General features: G+C 42.6%; 1 protein-coding gene across 9 annotated transcripts in view; it reads right to left on the bottom strand.

The window, feature by feature from the left end:
• Nucleotides 1-15,061, bottom strand: part of KLHL13 (kelch like family member 13) — an 89,087-nt gene extending 74,026 nt beyond the window's left edge. For 2 of the 9 annotated variants that reach the window (XM_075763220.1, XM_075763225.1), the window contains exon 1: nucleotides 14,929-15,061. Coding sequence is in view for 4 of the 9 variants with exons in the window: in XM_075763223.1 (XP_075619338.1) it covers nucleotides 4,413-4,477 (65 nt within the window). In the remaining 5 variants the exon portion in view is untranslated. Of the gene's footprint in view, nucleotides 1-4,389; nucleotides 4,478-12,582; nucleotides 12,704-14,928 lie in introns of all 9 variants that reach the window. The other 7 variants (XM_075763223.1, XM_075763222.1, XM_075763219.1 and 4 more) reach the window with 7 other exon arrangements.
• Between the last annotated feature and the right edge of the window lie 365 nt (nucleotides 15,062-15,426).

Raw genomic sequence — 15,426 nt, 5'->3', positions numbered from 1 at the left:
GTAGGATGTAGAATAGCCTGATGTAGGCAGTTTTCAGGATGAACTTTGTACACATTTCTGAACATTAGCATAGCCTCCCAGTTTTTATAATAGGCATCAGAGTTGCATTACCCAAGAGCAGCATTAACATGTATCAAGTATCACCTGACAATCAATAATTAACAAGTAGAATCATTACTAGTTTCCACCTACAAACTAGAAGTAAACACTTTCAATAAAAATCAAGTCCACATATAAAAGAAACCCTGTATCTTAGACTACAGAAGATACAACTGAAGCTACCAATTTGCTTCAGTCAACCAAGGTACTGCATTTTGAAAAACTCAGTATCATAAAGGAAGCCAATAAACCATTGAAATACAATTCTAGGTAGCAGAACAGATCTTATCCTAAAGGAAATTTAGTAATTGTATTAAGAAGTTTTACCCACCAAAAGCAATGCTACCATGCTTGCTAACTGCAATTACATAATGACCTTGGTTAAAGGACTTTAAAAATATGTTCAATAAAAATTTTATTCAACCCATTTTAGGAATACAAAATAAACCAAGCTTCAGCATGTTCACACAAGGTTAGAAGTCTTCAGTAATATTTTATACAAAACCCCACACTTCTCAGTATAGTATTTCACTCATATAGCAAGAGAAAACAGTTCTCTGAAGATCGAACCATTAATACACTGCTTATACGTCACATCCAAGTAAAAGACTTGCAGTTTAAAACGGCATCACAGGCAGCAGGAAAATGCCATGCCATATTGGACGTCCCTATATTATGCTCTCAAAAGCAGGAGCTTCAGCAATTACAGCATAGTGTAATCCAACCCCAGGCAATGAATGGACTTTTCTCCATTAGGTTGAGCTCTAACAAGACCAGCTCCAGTCTGGGACCAAAGAAGTGGACAAGGAGGAGGCTGCAGATAAACACACCACATGACAGTGAGTTTAAGGTGCCAGCACAGGGAGGGGACAGGAGGCAGCAAGGGACCAGTGTCCCAAAACACAGGAAGCATAAGTGAAGCCGGCTCCCTGACAGCGCCATGCAGACCTGACAGGTTAGTAACTCTCCTGGGTTCACATCGGCTTGAAGCTTGAACGCAAGCACCGCTCTGTCTCTTCTGCCCTCGGCCCAAACATTTGCACCATCTCTTCATCCACAGCTGCAACTCCAAGCATCCTTCAGAGCTGTGCACAGCACCCAGATGGTCTGGCAGTGACAGCTGCCTAAAATGTTGTTGTTCCCCTACTGCTAGCCCTACATCCACAATGCAAAACAGGTCCCTACCAATGATGATGCCCATACTCCTCTCTGTCCCTGTCCAGTCTTCCACGACACTCCACTATTAAAGGCAACATGGGCTTCTGCCTCCGTGGCTATGACTGAAGGAAGCTTTTTAATCAAGAGCCTTGAAAGTACAGAGTTATGACTCCTACCCTACGTGGATTGCTTCCATTTGTCAGGAGCTCCATTCTGGTGAGTGTATGCCACAGATTTAGAGGCATCAACTAAATACTGCTCTGGAAGGATTAATGAAGAGGTCAGTTCACCTCAGACTGAAAACAAGTGATAACAACAGGAGGTGAAATTCTGTGAAGATTCCTAGTAAAATAATGTACACCTCAGTAGACTGAAATCTTCCAGTCTTCAGACGTGACTTTGGGATAGCCACCATACATTATCTGACAATAAAAGCAAAAAAGCTCAGAACATTGAAGCTCACTTTCCCACGTTCTGTTGTAAAACCTTTTGGTACCCCTCTCCTATACCACACACGAGAGTATCCAAGCCACCAGCTTCACTGAGAAATTAAATTCGTAAGCTACCATTCAAGTATCCATGTGACAAGCTACCTTGGAATCACTTGCCACTAAACTCTGAGCCTTCCCACCTGCTGTTACTTTCATCAGCCACGTCCTTTACCTGCAGGCTTCAACTAAACCACATCCTTGGAAAAAAAAGAATCTACATATGCAAATAAAGGCCTGGGAAAAATGGTTCTGGATCAAGTCAGTCAGCATGAGTTCAAACATCAATCACCATCAGCAAGCTTAATAATTTTGGAGCACTGTTTACAAGTGAAGGTGGAAGCTAAGGGAACACCAGGCTGCAGATCAACTTAAAGGCATTGCTTTTCCTTTGTTTTCTAACAGCTATTTTGAGCATACCTTAAAAAGACACAATGGCTGAACTGATAATTCAGGAAACTTTAGGTCATAAGGCTATCCAGAGCACAACACAGTACACACCACTCACTGGCTTATCATAAGCCAAACAAATGACATGAGAGTTGAATAAGATGCATTTCACACGTTGGTAATTTAGCTTATTACATAGTAGCATATGGACATTTTCTAACACTGCAAAATTAATAGCCAAAATGATATTTGGATTTCTAATGCTACTTGTCCTAAAAATGGACATTAAGAACCTCCCAAAGATGAGGACCTCGAACACCAATACAACAGTCCAGCTCTTTTGGCTCCAACAACCACCTCAAAAGAAGAGCCGGAGGAGAAGCCACACAACTTATATATAACTGATTGGTAGGGAACAAAAAACCCAAGATCATTCTAGATGTCTCAACTCGTATGAAGAATCATTTCCATCCTTAACATTCCTCTTAACCGCACTGCACATGCGTGGTTATTCTCTGCCATTACGTACATTTGTTCTCAACTCCACAAGAAATCACAAGGCTTTGTCAGAGCAAACCTGTAAACAGCAAAGTTCCCTGCCTTACATTTCAAACAGTGAAGCTTGCTCAATAGGACAGTTTAAAATGAATGAATGTTTTACCTCCAAGCAGCACAGCTTTAACTGTTAGCTCAGTCTATCCATGATCAGAAAAAGCAAAGTGAAGCTTTAGCCACATTCTGGTAAGATTTCAAAGCTATTTAATAATCTACAAATATATACATTTATCTTTTTCAGCTAAGCTGAACAAACTTCTCAAAAAGCTGAAAGCAATCAGTCTTAACAATATCTCCCTGTGTTACACACACTACTCTGTGCAAAGAACTAAACAGCTCCCTGTGTCTTTATCAATTGTTCTAATAAATGACCTAAGGCTACATAATTTAATCCACAACAATTTAACAATTACAGTATTTTCAAAGGAGAGTTCTGAGATTTTTCACAATATTAACTGTGCCTAACATTTCAAGTATATAATCCAGCTTTTGAAAGCCCTGGGTAAAACACTGCTGCCATGGAAGAATTAAACATGACATGGTCAGAGAGTTCTACAAAAGAAAATGGAATATTTTTCATTTGAACATTTGCATGTTAAGCATTTAAACCGCTGTGAAGAGTTTAGATACAAAAGTTTCCAAGAGCTGTTCCTTTCCAATTGACTATATCCAAATCATGATATTTAACAATACAAAAGTCTTCTAATTTCTGTCCCAGTGAAGGCTGACAAATAGCGTCAACAGCATCTGCTGAAAATTTACACTTTTTTTATGCTACTCACCCACACAGTCTCTCATAAGTCATCTATTTTGTACTGGGAAAATTCATCAGAATAATTTTCAATGCATTAATTTAAGGATGCCTACTGCAACATCTGGAAAACGCTACGTAAAGAATACAGCATGTACACACATAAGTATTTATTTATGTATCCTTCAAACTAGAAAGTTTCAGGCTACCAACAACACAAAAATATCTGAGTATTTTGATTAACACTCAAGAATATCTTTAAAGGTGCCTGCTTTCTCGGATCCATAAACCATTTAATCAACATCTATTAAATGCTAAGTCTCACATAAGGAAAACACCACACACAAGCCAGATATGAAAGGTCAGACTGAAGACCTATTTAGCCATGCTACCTGTCAAACAGCAGCCAGTTCAGGAGCGATGCTGGTAACACGAGACTGCCCTCCAACAGCTTCTGTCAGGCAGCATTTTAGGGACTTCCCTAAAACTAAACTGCATCCGGAGTGTAGTCTTTACCACTCCACAATTCACTTTTTTTCTTTCATTAATTTGTCTAATCACATTTCAAACTAATTTGTGCTCAAGATACCCCATGACAATGGAGTCTTGATATAATTATACTCTAGATAACAATGGAGTCTCACAATATAATTACACATTACAGGAAAGCATTCTTCAGCTACCACCTCAAAAATTTGATAGTGTACCACCCATAGTACCCTTCCCACCTCCAGTGTCATACTGGCTGCAGAGACTCCCCTAGTTTTGTTTCCCAAAGAGTGTTCCCCCCCAAGCCACCCCTCTGACTTACTGTACTGCCTCTTAACTGCATGAAAAGCCAGGAGCGCATCCACACTGAACTACACAATGCGATGCCTAGTTATCCTAATTGAACAGGAACAATTCTGCTAGGCTTTAGCCATTTAAAAATAATAATTATTTGCATACACAAATTATCTCAACTTTCTTACTGTTCATGGCAGGATCCCAGGGCTATGTTTCGCCATTCCCAAGTAGTCCAGGTTAATTTTGACATCTAGAACAAGGTTCAGGAAGAGAAAAAAAAAATTGTCACACACGTTTGCACACTGTTATTCACTGTAGATGTTATTTTAAAGAACTGCAGGGTACAGCATCTCCAACAGAGTTAACTATTGGCTTCTGCAGCTCTTTGAGCTCTATCTCCACTGTGAGTGGAAAATTGGATAGCCCCACTTCTTGCCTGGAGGGAAAGTTCACACAACTCACTACAAATCTGTGGCATCCTGCTCTTTTCCACGTATACAGAGCATTTCATACACAATTCTGCATGAACACAACTTCAAATAAAAATCAATATCAACAACAGTCTGTAAGAAAAAAAACCAAACATAATTTTTGCTTTTAAACTAGTCAGACAGTCTCTCTGTGTATCTCAGAAGTAAAGCCACTATTTCATGTAAATCACTAAATGCATACAAGCCACAGGAGGTACAGAAGTCCTAACAGAAGTAATATCTTGCATTACGATACTAAGCCAAGCATGCTTTTCATAAATTCACCCCATAGCTGCTATCACAGCAGGAAGCTACCTGGCTGGGCTTGCAAACTGAGCACCAGTCCCAACGTTGAAGCACAAAGCAAAGTTACAGCAAAAGGTTTCGCAGCCATTGGGAAGTCATCTTACTGCCTGAACCAACAACTGGAGAGCAGCAGTTGGGAGGAGACACTGCTTTTCTTTTTAATGCTTAAAGATAGCATATCCAATTGAAAAGGAAAAGCAGGCAGTTAGCCCAAAATGCAAAGAGCAATTAGCAGTATTGTCATTTGCATTGGCAGTCATTTTTTTATTCATTCTAACAGAGCGGAGTGAGGAAACACTGGCGACGACACTGCCAGCTTTCACTTCCTCTGTGTTTCCTCTCAGAAAAGAAAAAAATGGAAACATTACACTTGGCAACTCACATTCTCACATTGTTAGCACCAAGCAGTGAGGGTCACTTCTACAATTCAATAAACGAAGGACAGTTTTTTCAATTACAAGCCCTTGCTGACCCGAAGTTATTCATCCAGTTAAAACAATGAAACAATACTAAAAACAAAATCACGTTGGAAACTGCAAGTTAACCAATAGTAACAGATAAAAAAAAATGAAACACTATGGGACATTCAAACTTCTTAACCAAAACAAAGGAGTTACCTGAAGATTAGAGAGGTTATTGCAGTTTTATTTCATGAAGCTTTCTTTCTTTTTATATTCCTCCTTAAAATGTGTCAAATTATTTTGCTTTTTATAGATGCATATCTATGTATGCCAGCCATCAGCAAGACGCCTGTTCCAGAATTAAAAGGATATTAATGTGTCAAGGATGACACAGACAAGTCATCAGGAAGCCTGTTAGGTCATTTTGGTGAAGAAAGCCAAAAAGACAAGAAGTTAGAAAGTAATTCCTGGTGGCAAGAAGCTCTCTAAAACTGGGAGTAAGATCCAGGCTTCCCACCATTCCCTGTCAGGGCATTTTGCATAACCTGCATCTCTGCAAAGCCGTGTCAGGCTACTCCAGCGACACACACAGCGTTACACTGGAGGGCCTTATGAATGGCTCTCAGTAATGAAAATCTCGAACAATGTCAGACTTGTTAGACACATCTGGGATGGCACTGAAACAATAAAGTCAATTCAAAGATACCATTTTTCCTCCAACCCACTCATTTTTTTCCTCCTCCCATTTCTTTTTCCACCATTATTTATTCCTGACTCCATGTTCAGGACTGTAGTGTTGCCATGCAACCTCTTCTCTTGCACATTTGCATTTGCCGGCCCAACTCCCTCCTAACATTAATTTTGCTAATGAATAAACAATCTGAACTAGTAATGGGAGCTGGTTAGAACCATTCTGCAGGCACGTGGGGAAGACAGGACACTGTCGCACAGCAACCCCACACCACGTCCCACGGCGCCTGGCAGCACTGCCAGAACAAGGCTAGCACTCCGGCCATCCCCTGCATCCCCATAAACCACGGCTACATTTAACCACTTCTTTCACTCCACACCAGCAGATCACTTCAGCCTAACCGGAAAATACATTAATTCCCTACAAGGACGACGAACTGGGATTCTCTGAACTCACTTGTAATCACAGGGTTACTTGCAGGGGAGAAGATACATTTCTGCCTGCGAACGTCTGCCCTGGGTTTGGATCTCCTCCTCTAGGTACAGCTCAGCACCCTCAGCTGCTTGTCCCTGCTCTCTGCCAGAAGGCTACCAGCTGAGCTGCTCTAAGTACTTTCTAACCTATTTACTCAGGATCAACCCATACAAAGAGTGATTATTTAGGCTGTTTAAACCACCCCAGCTTATTTTGGCTGGCATTCTGCAGAAGAACTCACATAATTCTTTCAGCTGCCAGAGACAAGGTTTACAGCCCCCTCACTGAAATACTTACTCCTTCTACAAACCAGGAATGATGGCCAACAACAAAACCAGACAAGAAACTCCTGATAGGATCCCTAAAGAAATTAGGGCTCTTGGCACACTCATCATCACCTAAAGAATGAATTTTAAGAGGATGGCAAGTCTTGGTTACTTTTGCTCAGCCCTTTCCAGACAAGTAATTTCCCCTAGCTCTCAGAAAAGATGTAACTTGCAGAGCTCCACAAGGCAGGACAGCCATGTGAGCACCTATAGCAACACTCCATACAAGACTTTGCCCTTGCAAAAAAGGCAAGAGGTGATGGTAAAATATATCAAGTTGCCCTAGGGCTACAAGTTTTCAAAGAGGAAAGTGCTACCATCATAGGCTAAAGTTAGACTACATGCTTACTAAGATGTTGCCTACAACGTTAACCATTTGTTATTCTGCTGTACTCACCCCACCCACCACCACACACAAACCCCACAAAAATAACAGGTGAAAGAAAGACTACTGCAGCATAACATCTTTTGGGAACAGAAACTGCCGTTTTGGTCTGTGCATGTGAAGCTCTATGACATCAAGGTCTTGGTCCATCACCGTGGCTCTTAAACAGTACCATCAATTTTACTGGGGAAAAAAATCAGAGGATAGACTAAGTAGGATAGTATTAACATAAGTTAGATGTACTCATTAAAAGTTATACAGTATCGTTTCTCATTAGTGATTACAATTTTCTTTGAAAAAAAAGTAAGAAATCCTGAAATTTACTATCAACCAAAAATAGAACTTTCTAGAAGATATATAGATCAGCAAGACTTTTATTAAAGGAAAAAACCCCATCAAAATTAAGGAATTGTGGTAGGAAATAATAAAAAAAAAAACCCAAACCCACAACCTCTGGATCTCTATCTCCTTGCTAAAAGGAGATTCTAGGGGAGTTGTACCATGGTCCATTTACAGCCTCACTGCAAATTCCTCCATGTATTCAACCTTACATTAAGACAAACTACTAAACCATTCCTGAAAAAGATTAGCTTATTTGCAAAGATACGAGCCAGGCTCTCTAAGAGCCCATGATACCACCAGCATCACTACGATAACCGGCTGAGTTAATGACACTTCCACCACCTCCAAGATAGCTGATAACATGATTGTCTCATTACTACTCTCCTTTAAAACTCCCTGTTTGGACATTAAGGACAAAATTTGCAGACTCAGTGGAAAGATATGGTACCAAGTCTTACCTGGATTACAAAATTCCCCACATTAGCCCTTCTACCATTAAAGATGTCCATGGTTTATATTGTCCGAGTCTAATGAAGAACAGAGTAAATGCTTACGCGTTTACTGTTACTCCTCCGTGACAAATGTGAGCACCCACAAGAGACTGATTTGCATAGCCGCTGAGGGAGCAACGTAAGGCAACTCGAGCAATCTAGTAAATTCCGATTCAACATTGCTGAATTATCTAGATTTATCCTTTGATTCTTTTGTAGCTCAAGCGTTTAATTCATGATTTCCAGTTTGAAGGCGTAAGCTTGCAAAGTCTTTAGTTTATATATCTCATATGACATATATCCTGATGGAAATACTTTAGTTCCACTGTATAAAAATAAGCTTAAAACGGCAAACACAAGAGCCCAGATTAAATTTCTAGATATAACATCACTACTAAATTATAAATTCAATATTAGAGAGAACAAAACTTGTTACATTCTGTTCCTGTTAAAAGCTTCCAACATAAACAGATAATAAAATATAGTTGTTAATAAGTGTCAGCAATACAACCACACGTGTTTTGTAACTTCTAGTTGTTACTACTTAAAGTTACTCACTAGCAGTAAGTGGAAAGATGATCAGAGAGGGGAAGCGGGAGGAATAAACTATTAATACAAGTCTTCTACAACTCTTGCCCCTGTGGTGGATAATCCACTTCTAAAAAATACATATATACAGAATACATGCTAACGTCCATGGGATTCTAGTGCCACTCACAGCTTTCTTTAAATAACGGATCTGCTACTCACTTCCTCTGTTCTATTCAAAATCTGTGGGCAGCTATAAACTTGCCCAGAACCATGCCTGTTTCGTAACACTGAAGCTACTTGAGAGTCAAGCACTGAGAAGCAAAAAGTTGACAAGGTAGAAGAGCAACCCATTTCTCCCTCTTGGCTTCCTTCAGGAGTCAGATAATATCTGTGAGCAGGATGCAGGCCAGTGCTTTGATTCCTCCAGAGCCAAGACAAAAGCTTTCCCCCTACCTTATTGTAGTGCTGAATTCATGCTTTCATGTAAAGATTTTACTGAAAGCACGAATTTATGTGGATCATTCAGCTCCTACACAGGTGGAAAGCTAGCTGGAGAACAGAAGTCTCAGGAACATCTCTTTAAAGACATCTGGAAACATGGCTAGTTTGAAGTGGGAGCACTGTCCCAGTCCTACCGCGCTGAGTTAGATGCTCCATCCCCAGCATTTGCTGGGAGAAGCAGTGCAGCTTTCCCTCCACTCACCTCCAGCCACATCATTCCTGCTTCTACCTGTGAGAGCAACAGCAAGGTGTAGCCACAGGGTGAATTAGCAAACTGATAAAAATGTTACTGCGCGGGTTAGTTTCCCATGAGATAAGTAGCATGAAAGAAATCACCCTGCAATCACACAAACACTAGCTCTGCCAAGGGAGCTGCAGCAGGAGATCGGGGCGCAAGGCAGGACCACCCAGAGATGCATCAGAGGAGGTACCTGCAGCACCAAACTGCCTCCAAAGCCTCTAGCATCAGATTTTACCCTTCCAAGTGCGAATGTTCTGGTTAATTTTAAATCCATAACAGATTTATGAAGAAGTTTTAAATTTAAAAGACATGTATCACATTTATTTCTTATCAAATTATTTAAATATGTGAAAAATATACTACAACAATGTATAATAGAAATGGAGCTTCAACTTCAGAGAGCTGGATTTTGTGCCAGTAAAGTAAAAAGCTACTGGATATTTCAGATCATCATCTTAACATAGTGCTGGATATTTCACAGTAGCATTATCAGATAAGGTCAGTTATTCAAAAGAATCAAAGTTCCCATGATGCTAAATAAAACACACATGGAACACATTCAACTTGAAACTAGAACAGACCACTCACATGGAGATCCCAAAAAACAATCAGGAAAAAAATAACTGGGTTGAAGTTCACACATTTATCCTTGCTTTCTTCAACCCAAGGTTTCTCTCTAATATTTAAGCCTTATCACTTGTACACCTCAAAAATTCTGCTTTATTTTTTTTATGACACGGAACCTCACCTTCCTTGTAACAACAGTTTGTGCTTGACCAGATGGAGGTGTAATCAAGCTCGTATACAATGTAGCATAGCTTTCATTTGTCATGTTGCTAAATCCTGGTCTGCAATTTCTGAATTATACAGGCTGATAACTTTGGCCCTCTTAGTTTATTTTTCTCACTGATAATAAAGCAACCAAGTTCTTCCCTTGCTTCCCTGCAAAGATGGAAATTTGCATTCATAATAGGACTAATACGTTGAGATGCCAAGCACTGCAATATCTGTTAAAAAATTTACTTTTAAGTCCTCTGAGCTAGGACAGGCACTCAAATCATCCCCTCCCTGGTTTTAACCATGAGACCTGTGCTTCATGCCGACTGTCTTCTAACAAGGTGGAATAGCTTAGACAGGACCTCTGTCCTAAAGCAGCTTATACCTCCCACCTTCAGGCAAATAAAGAGACTTCCGAGAGGCAGGACAAACAAGTATGTATGCCAGTAGGCAGAAGGAGCCAAAGGAAAGTGTCTGACATCATGGGTAAATAGTCCTGCTGCTTTGACTACTGACAGCCAGTTCCACTCTGGTCCCATCCACACCTGCACAAAAAAAGCATCAGCAGTTTTGCCCTGTTGACAGCCTTGCTGTGCACCACTGCCTGGACACCCCTCCAGAGCAGGGTCCCTCGGAAAGGAACGGCAGAACATGCAACCCGACAGTTCAAGCAGGCATGGGGCACCTGGTAAGACTGATGCTCTTTAATATGGAAATGGAAAAAGGTTTTAAGTTTTCCCCAAAATTTAAGCAACTACAAGTTGGGGCAAAAATTCTGAGAACTTCTTTGAAAGCAAAACTTCTGTTCATAATCTATTTTCATTTCTACTTTCACCTGTGTATAAGCTCTCATATTTTAAATATTTCCTATTAAAAGAACCAAGCAGAATAGCTTTAAAAACGCAGAGCATGTTGGCATTGCCAAACAAATCTCACACATTTCACAACTGTAGAACACAACACCAAGCAGCTGCATCAATCACAAAGAAGAAGTTAAAACAAAAGCCCCAAGAAATCATATGACAAGTGTCATTAGTATTTACAACAAAGCACTGTTTCCACAAAAGGAAACAAAATGACATATTTCCCACAGCAAATTTAAAGCAAACACATTGACAACACAAATCAGTAGCTGGTGCATTCTTCAAAAGATTAGTACACCTGATTCACTTAAAAATAGCTTCTCAAAATAAGCATGGAAGAAATCAAATTCATTACAGGACACTGAACATGGGAAAGCTTTTGAATTTTCTTACTGTTAATCTTCCGAAACACACAGGCCAATTAAAGGGGGCAGACTTAAATTTTGTCCCAGCCTGCAAGCATCTCTTGGATTTAAACAGATCCCTTTCTACATCATAATCCAAGAGATATCTTGAAGAAGTGCACTTGTGAAACACTCCTGTGACCAATACCAAGTCGCACATTGCAATTCCCTGTATCTCCCATCTCGAGGCACTTACACCTTAGCTCCCCTGCCAGATCCTTCTGACACAGGCTATCTGCACAATATGACATAGGTGTGCTTTCACCCCAAAACACTTACTACTGAGTAAAACCCTTGGAGATAGTTTATGAAAATAATTCAGATAAAACCAGCGAATTTATCGATTACCCTGAATGTCCACTGAAAGCATGCTTTTTCTTCCAGAGACTACTGTCTAACCCTGCTTAATTACTTCCTAGTTTTTCAAAGACGCTTTGCTTAGGGATAGCAAATATACAAAGAAAAGTTTCTTCCATTATAGCATTTTTAATTTATCCATAAAGCTCCCAGTTTTAAGAAACCTCTTGCATCACGAATAGTTAAAAAGAAAACCATAAAAATGTTTTCATCCAGTATTCTGACAATGCAATACAGCTGTGAGAATTTAAAAATCTGAAAGTAGAGAACCTTGAAAGGAAAGCAGAACATATGTTGCCCCATCTATTTAAGCTTTTGCCTCCCACTCACACTCATATACACTATGCCAGATCAGTGATAAAGGCATCCATCCCTGTGAACCTAGCCTGAGGCTGTCGAAGTCAACTTCCATAAGCTATTAAGAATCATTAGAAAAGTTTTGTACTATTGATACAGTGAAACAGCCAAACACTGAATACTCTCTCTCAGAAGCTGCTAGCTGTTAAAACAAATGCCCCGTAACTGTTCGCTTTTTGCCATAGCGCAGTTTCTCAGAAAGTTTTGCCAGCACAGATATATCAACTAAAAGAGTAAAGAAAAAAACCCCATGCACTAAGCATCACAGCTACTTCAGCAATATAACAACTATGAAAAACCAAAGCATTCTTGACAGCTTTGCTTGTGGTGTTTGTGGAGGTGATACAGTAGCGCTAGCAGAAACACTCCTAGCAGAACGCACTGCAAATTCATTTGGAGTCTCTACCAACGTGTTTCTTTGTAGTGTGAACTAATTACCTCTTTCTAATAGCTGGACCACACTAAGAACATATAGCCCTTGAGGTAACATCATTGGAACGTTTAATTCAGACAGCAGAGGTTATGCCTTTAGATCCAGACTTCCTGGGCTTGATCGCCACTGTCAAAGAAACATATACAAGTATCACATTACACTGAGCTACACTCAACATGAGATAGTTTGCTGACATTTTTCTCAGCTTGTTGCAAAACAAAAAAACCCTCACATGTTTAAGGTTACCAGATTTAGGGGGCAAAAGCAAGACTTTACTTCATATGCTTTAATCCCTCTGTGCTTCTAGCCAGTTCACATGCAGCACAAGAGCCCTTTCTACAGCAGCTACATTTCACTTCCCCACTGAGCCCCCTTACAGCTTAATGAAGGATTCATCATCAATCTCTCACGCTGCCTCTGTAGCGGTATCAGCCGAATATACTCCTTCTCTGCTTCACCCCGCTCAGCCCTGCTTTGAGCGAGCCAAATCCTCACAGGCTGTTCGAGATGATCCCAGTGCTCATCATCTCCCCACAGACATGCTCTGCTATCATTTGTGGGAACACACCGCAAACTGGATCAGGGAGTCTTTTTTCTGGCTGGGTGCGTTTGCTGATCTGCTTTACATCTGGCATCACCAGTAGTTATGCCAGTGATACCGCAAGTCGCATAATTCCCCAAGTCACCATTACCGCTACAGATTAGGTACAGTTGAACTATGGCCTCAGATGACTTTCAGTTTAGTGAATCTTTTACAGAAGACCAGAAGAAACTCTTTAGAATTAAAAAAAAAAAATGCTGGCTGGGGCAAAGTCACTTTAACTCATTTTTGACACCTGGTGTCAAGGCAAGGCTCACTAGAAATAGTCTTGCTTCTTTGAAGCAGAGCAGCATGCTAATTTGTGCTGGCAGCTCACTCCATTTTCTTTTGAACTTCAGAAGTAAAGGAAAATGTTTAGAAGCACAATTTTAAAAATCACAGAATTTAAGAAATCACAAGAAGTGCATTCAAGATAGCATTTAATCCTAGTTACTACCCAAACTTTTTTACTACCAACATTCTGCAGTGTATTCTAGTATTAAACAGGATTGCAGAACAGGCTTTACCACGAAATCAGAGAAGTGGGGAGAGTGCCCTGAAGGTTCTTCATTAGCATTATCTCTGCGTAGCTCACTGGGGAAAAAATAAGGAAGACTCCTCTGTGCCATTCTATTCAAATGTATGAGCCATATTTAAATGGGTAAGGGAGATATTTCTGATGCAGACTTCACAGCAGGTCCAAGTCAGCATCAGTTTAACACTCAGAACATCCAGGCTAAAGAGCCCTTTGCCATACAAAACTGAAAAAGATGTGCACCTTACATCTCCTGAATTATACAAAGGATCCAAGCCAAGACTCCAAGGGCTCTCAAGTTGATATCGTACTTTTCATACAGAGGCAAAAAGTCCTGAACAGTACCCAATAAAAACAGAGCTTAGCCTAAATTTTAGGTGAACAGGGACAAAAGGAAACCGGCAAGTTAATTACAGCCCACAGTCACATCCCCATTTCTAATAGCTGCATCTCAGAACTAATCCCCAAAACTCCTTCCTGCACCCAGACCTCAACCAGCCTGTTTAAAGAGCGGGGAACAATAAACACTGATGAGCAGAAAGGGTCACGGGAAGGAAGAAAGCGATTACAGTAACTGCAAAACAAAGCCTGGAAAAGGAGAGCTGAAGACACTTTTTCAGAGAGGCACAAATCCCAAATCCCACCAGCCCGGTCCCGAGCAAACCGCCAGCTGCGACCCCCGGCCGGGTCAGTCCCGCTCTGCTCCCTGCCATTCCCACCCAGGACCCCGGTCCTGCAGGAGCCCTGTGCCCCCGCTAACCTCCTCCCCCCCCGAGGCACGGCACACTTGCTCTCCCCCCTGCACGCAAGTGCGCCCCGCTTTCTTCCCCGTCGCAGGGCACTCCCGACTGAGAAGAGCGCACCCCTCTTTTCCTCCCTCCCAAACCGGGTCTCCCTCCATTGCAACGCGCCGCCCCCCGCCTTGCAGAGAGGTTACTGCCCCCCCCAAAGTGCAGCCGGGGCACCCCCGTCCCCTCCCGCACGCAGGGAGCCCCCCGCTGCCAACAGGGCACCCCCCGTTGCAAGCAGCGCTCCCCTCCCTCCGTCCTCAGAGCACCCCGCGGCGGAAAGGGAGCCCCCTCCCTGCCGCACCGGCCCCGCACACACACACACACCCCCCGCCCGCCGGCCCGCGACCACCGGCCGCACAGGCCCCGCAGGACACAAGGGCCCCCAGCCCCTCCGGGACCCCGAGCGGAGCAGAACCGGACAGCGCCCCCCACACGCCCCTCTCACCTGCGGGCCGCGGCTGCCCGCCCGGCCCTGGCCCGGGGCCCCGCTCCGGAGCGTTCCCAAAGTCCCGAGCGCGGCCCGGCAGCGCGGCCCCGCGCCCGCCCGCCCGCCGCCACCTGGCCCCGCCTCCCGGCACCGCGCGTCACCGCCCGCGCCAACATGGCGGGCCGCCGGGCCTGTGCGCATGTGCCCAAGGGCACGGGCGGGGGGAGGCAACGAGCGGCAGGCGGGGCTAGAGGAGGGGGCGGGTCCGGGGGCGGGGTGGTGGCGGTGAAAGGGGCGGGGCTATAGGAAAGGGGCGTGGTCTCTGTGCCCGCGGGGCGGTGAGAGGGGCATGGATGGATGGATGGATGGATGGATGGATGGATGGATGGATGGATGGATGCATGGATGCATGGATGGATGGATGGATGGATGCATGGATGGATGGATGCATGGATGGATGGATGGATGCATGGATGCATGGATGCATGGATGCATGGATGGATGGATGGATGGATG

Source organism: Balearica regulorum, chromosome 11 (genome assembly GCF_011004875.1).
Source record: "Balearica regulorum gibbericeps isolate bBalReg1 chromosome 11, bBalReg1.pri, whole genome shotgun sequence".
Lineage (NCBI taxonomy): Eukaryota > Metazoa > Chordata > Aves > Gruiformes > Gruidae > Balearica > Balearica regulorum.
This window is presented reverse-complemented; position numbering and strand designations above follow the sequence as displayed.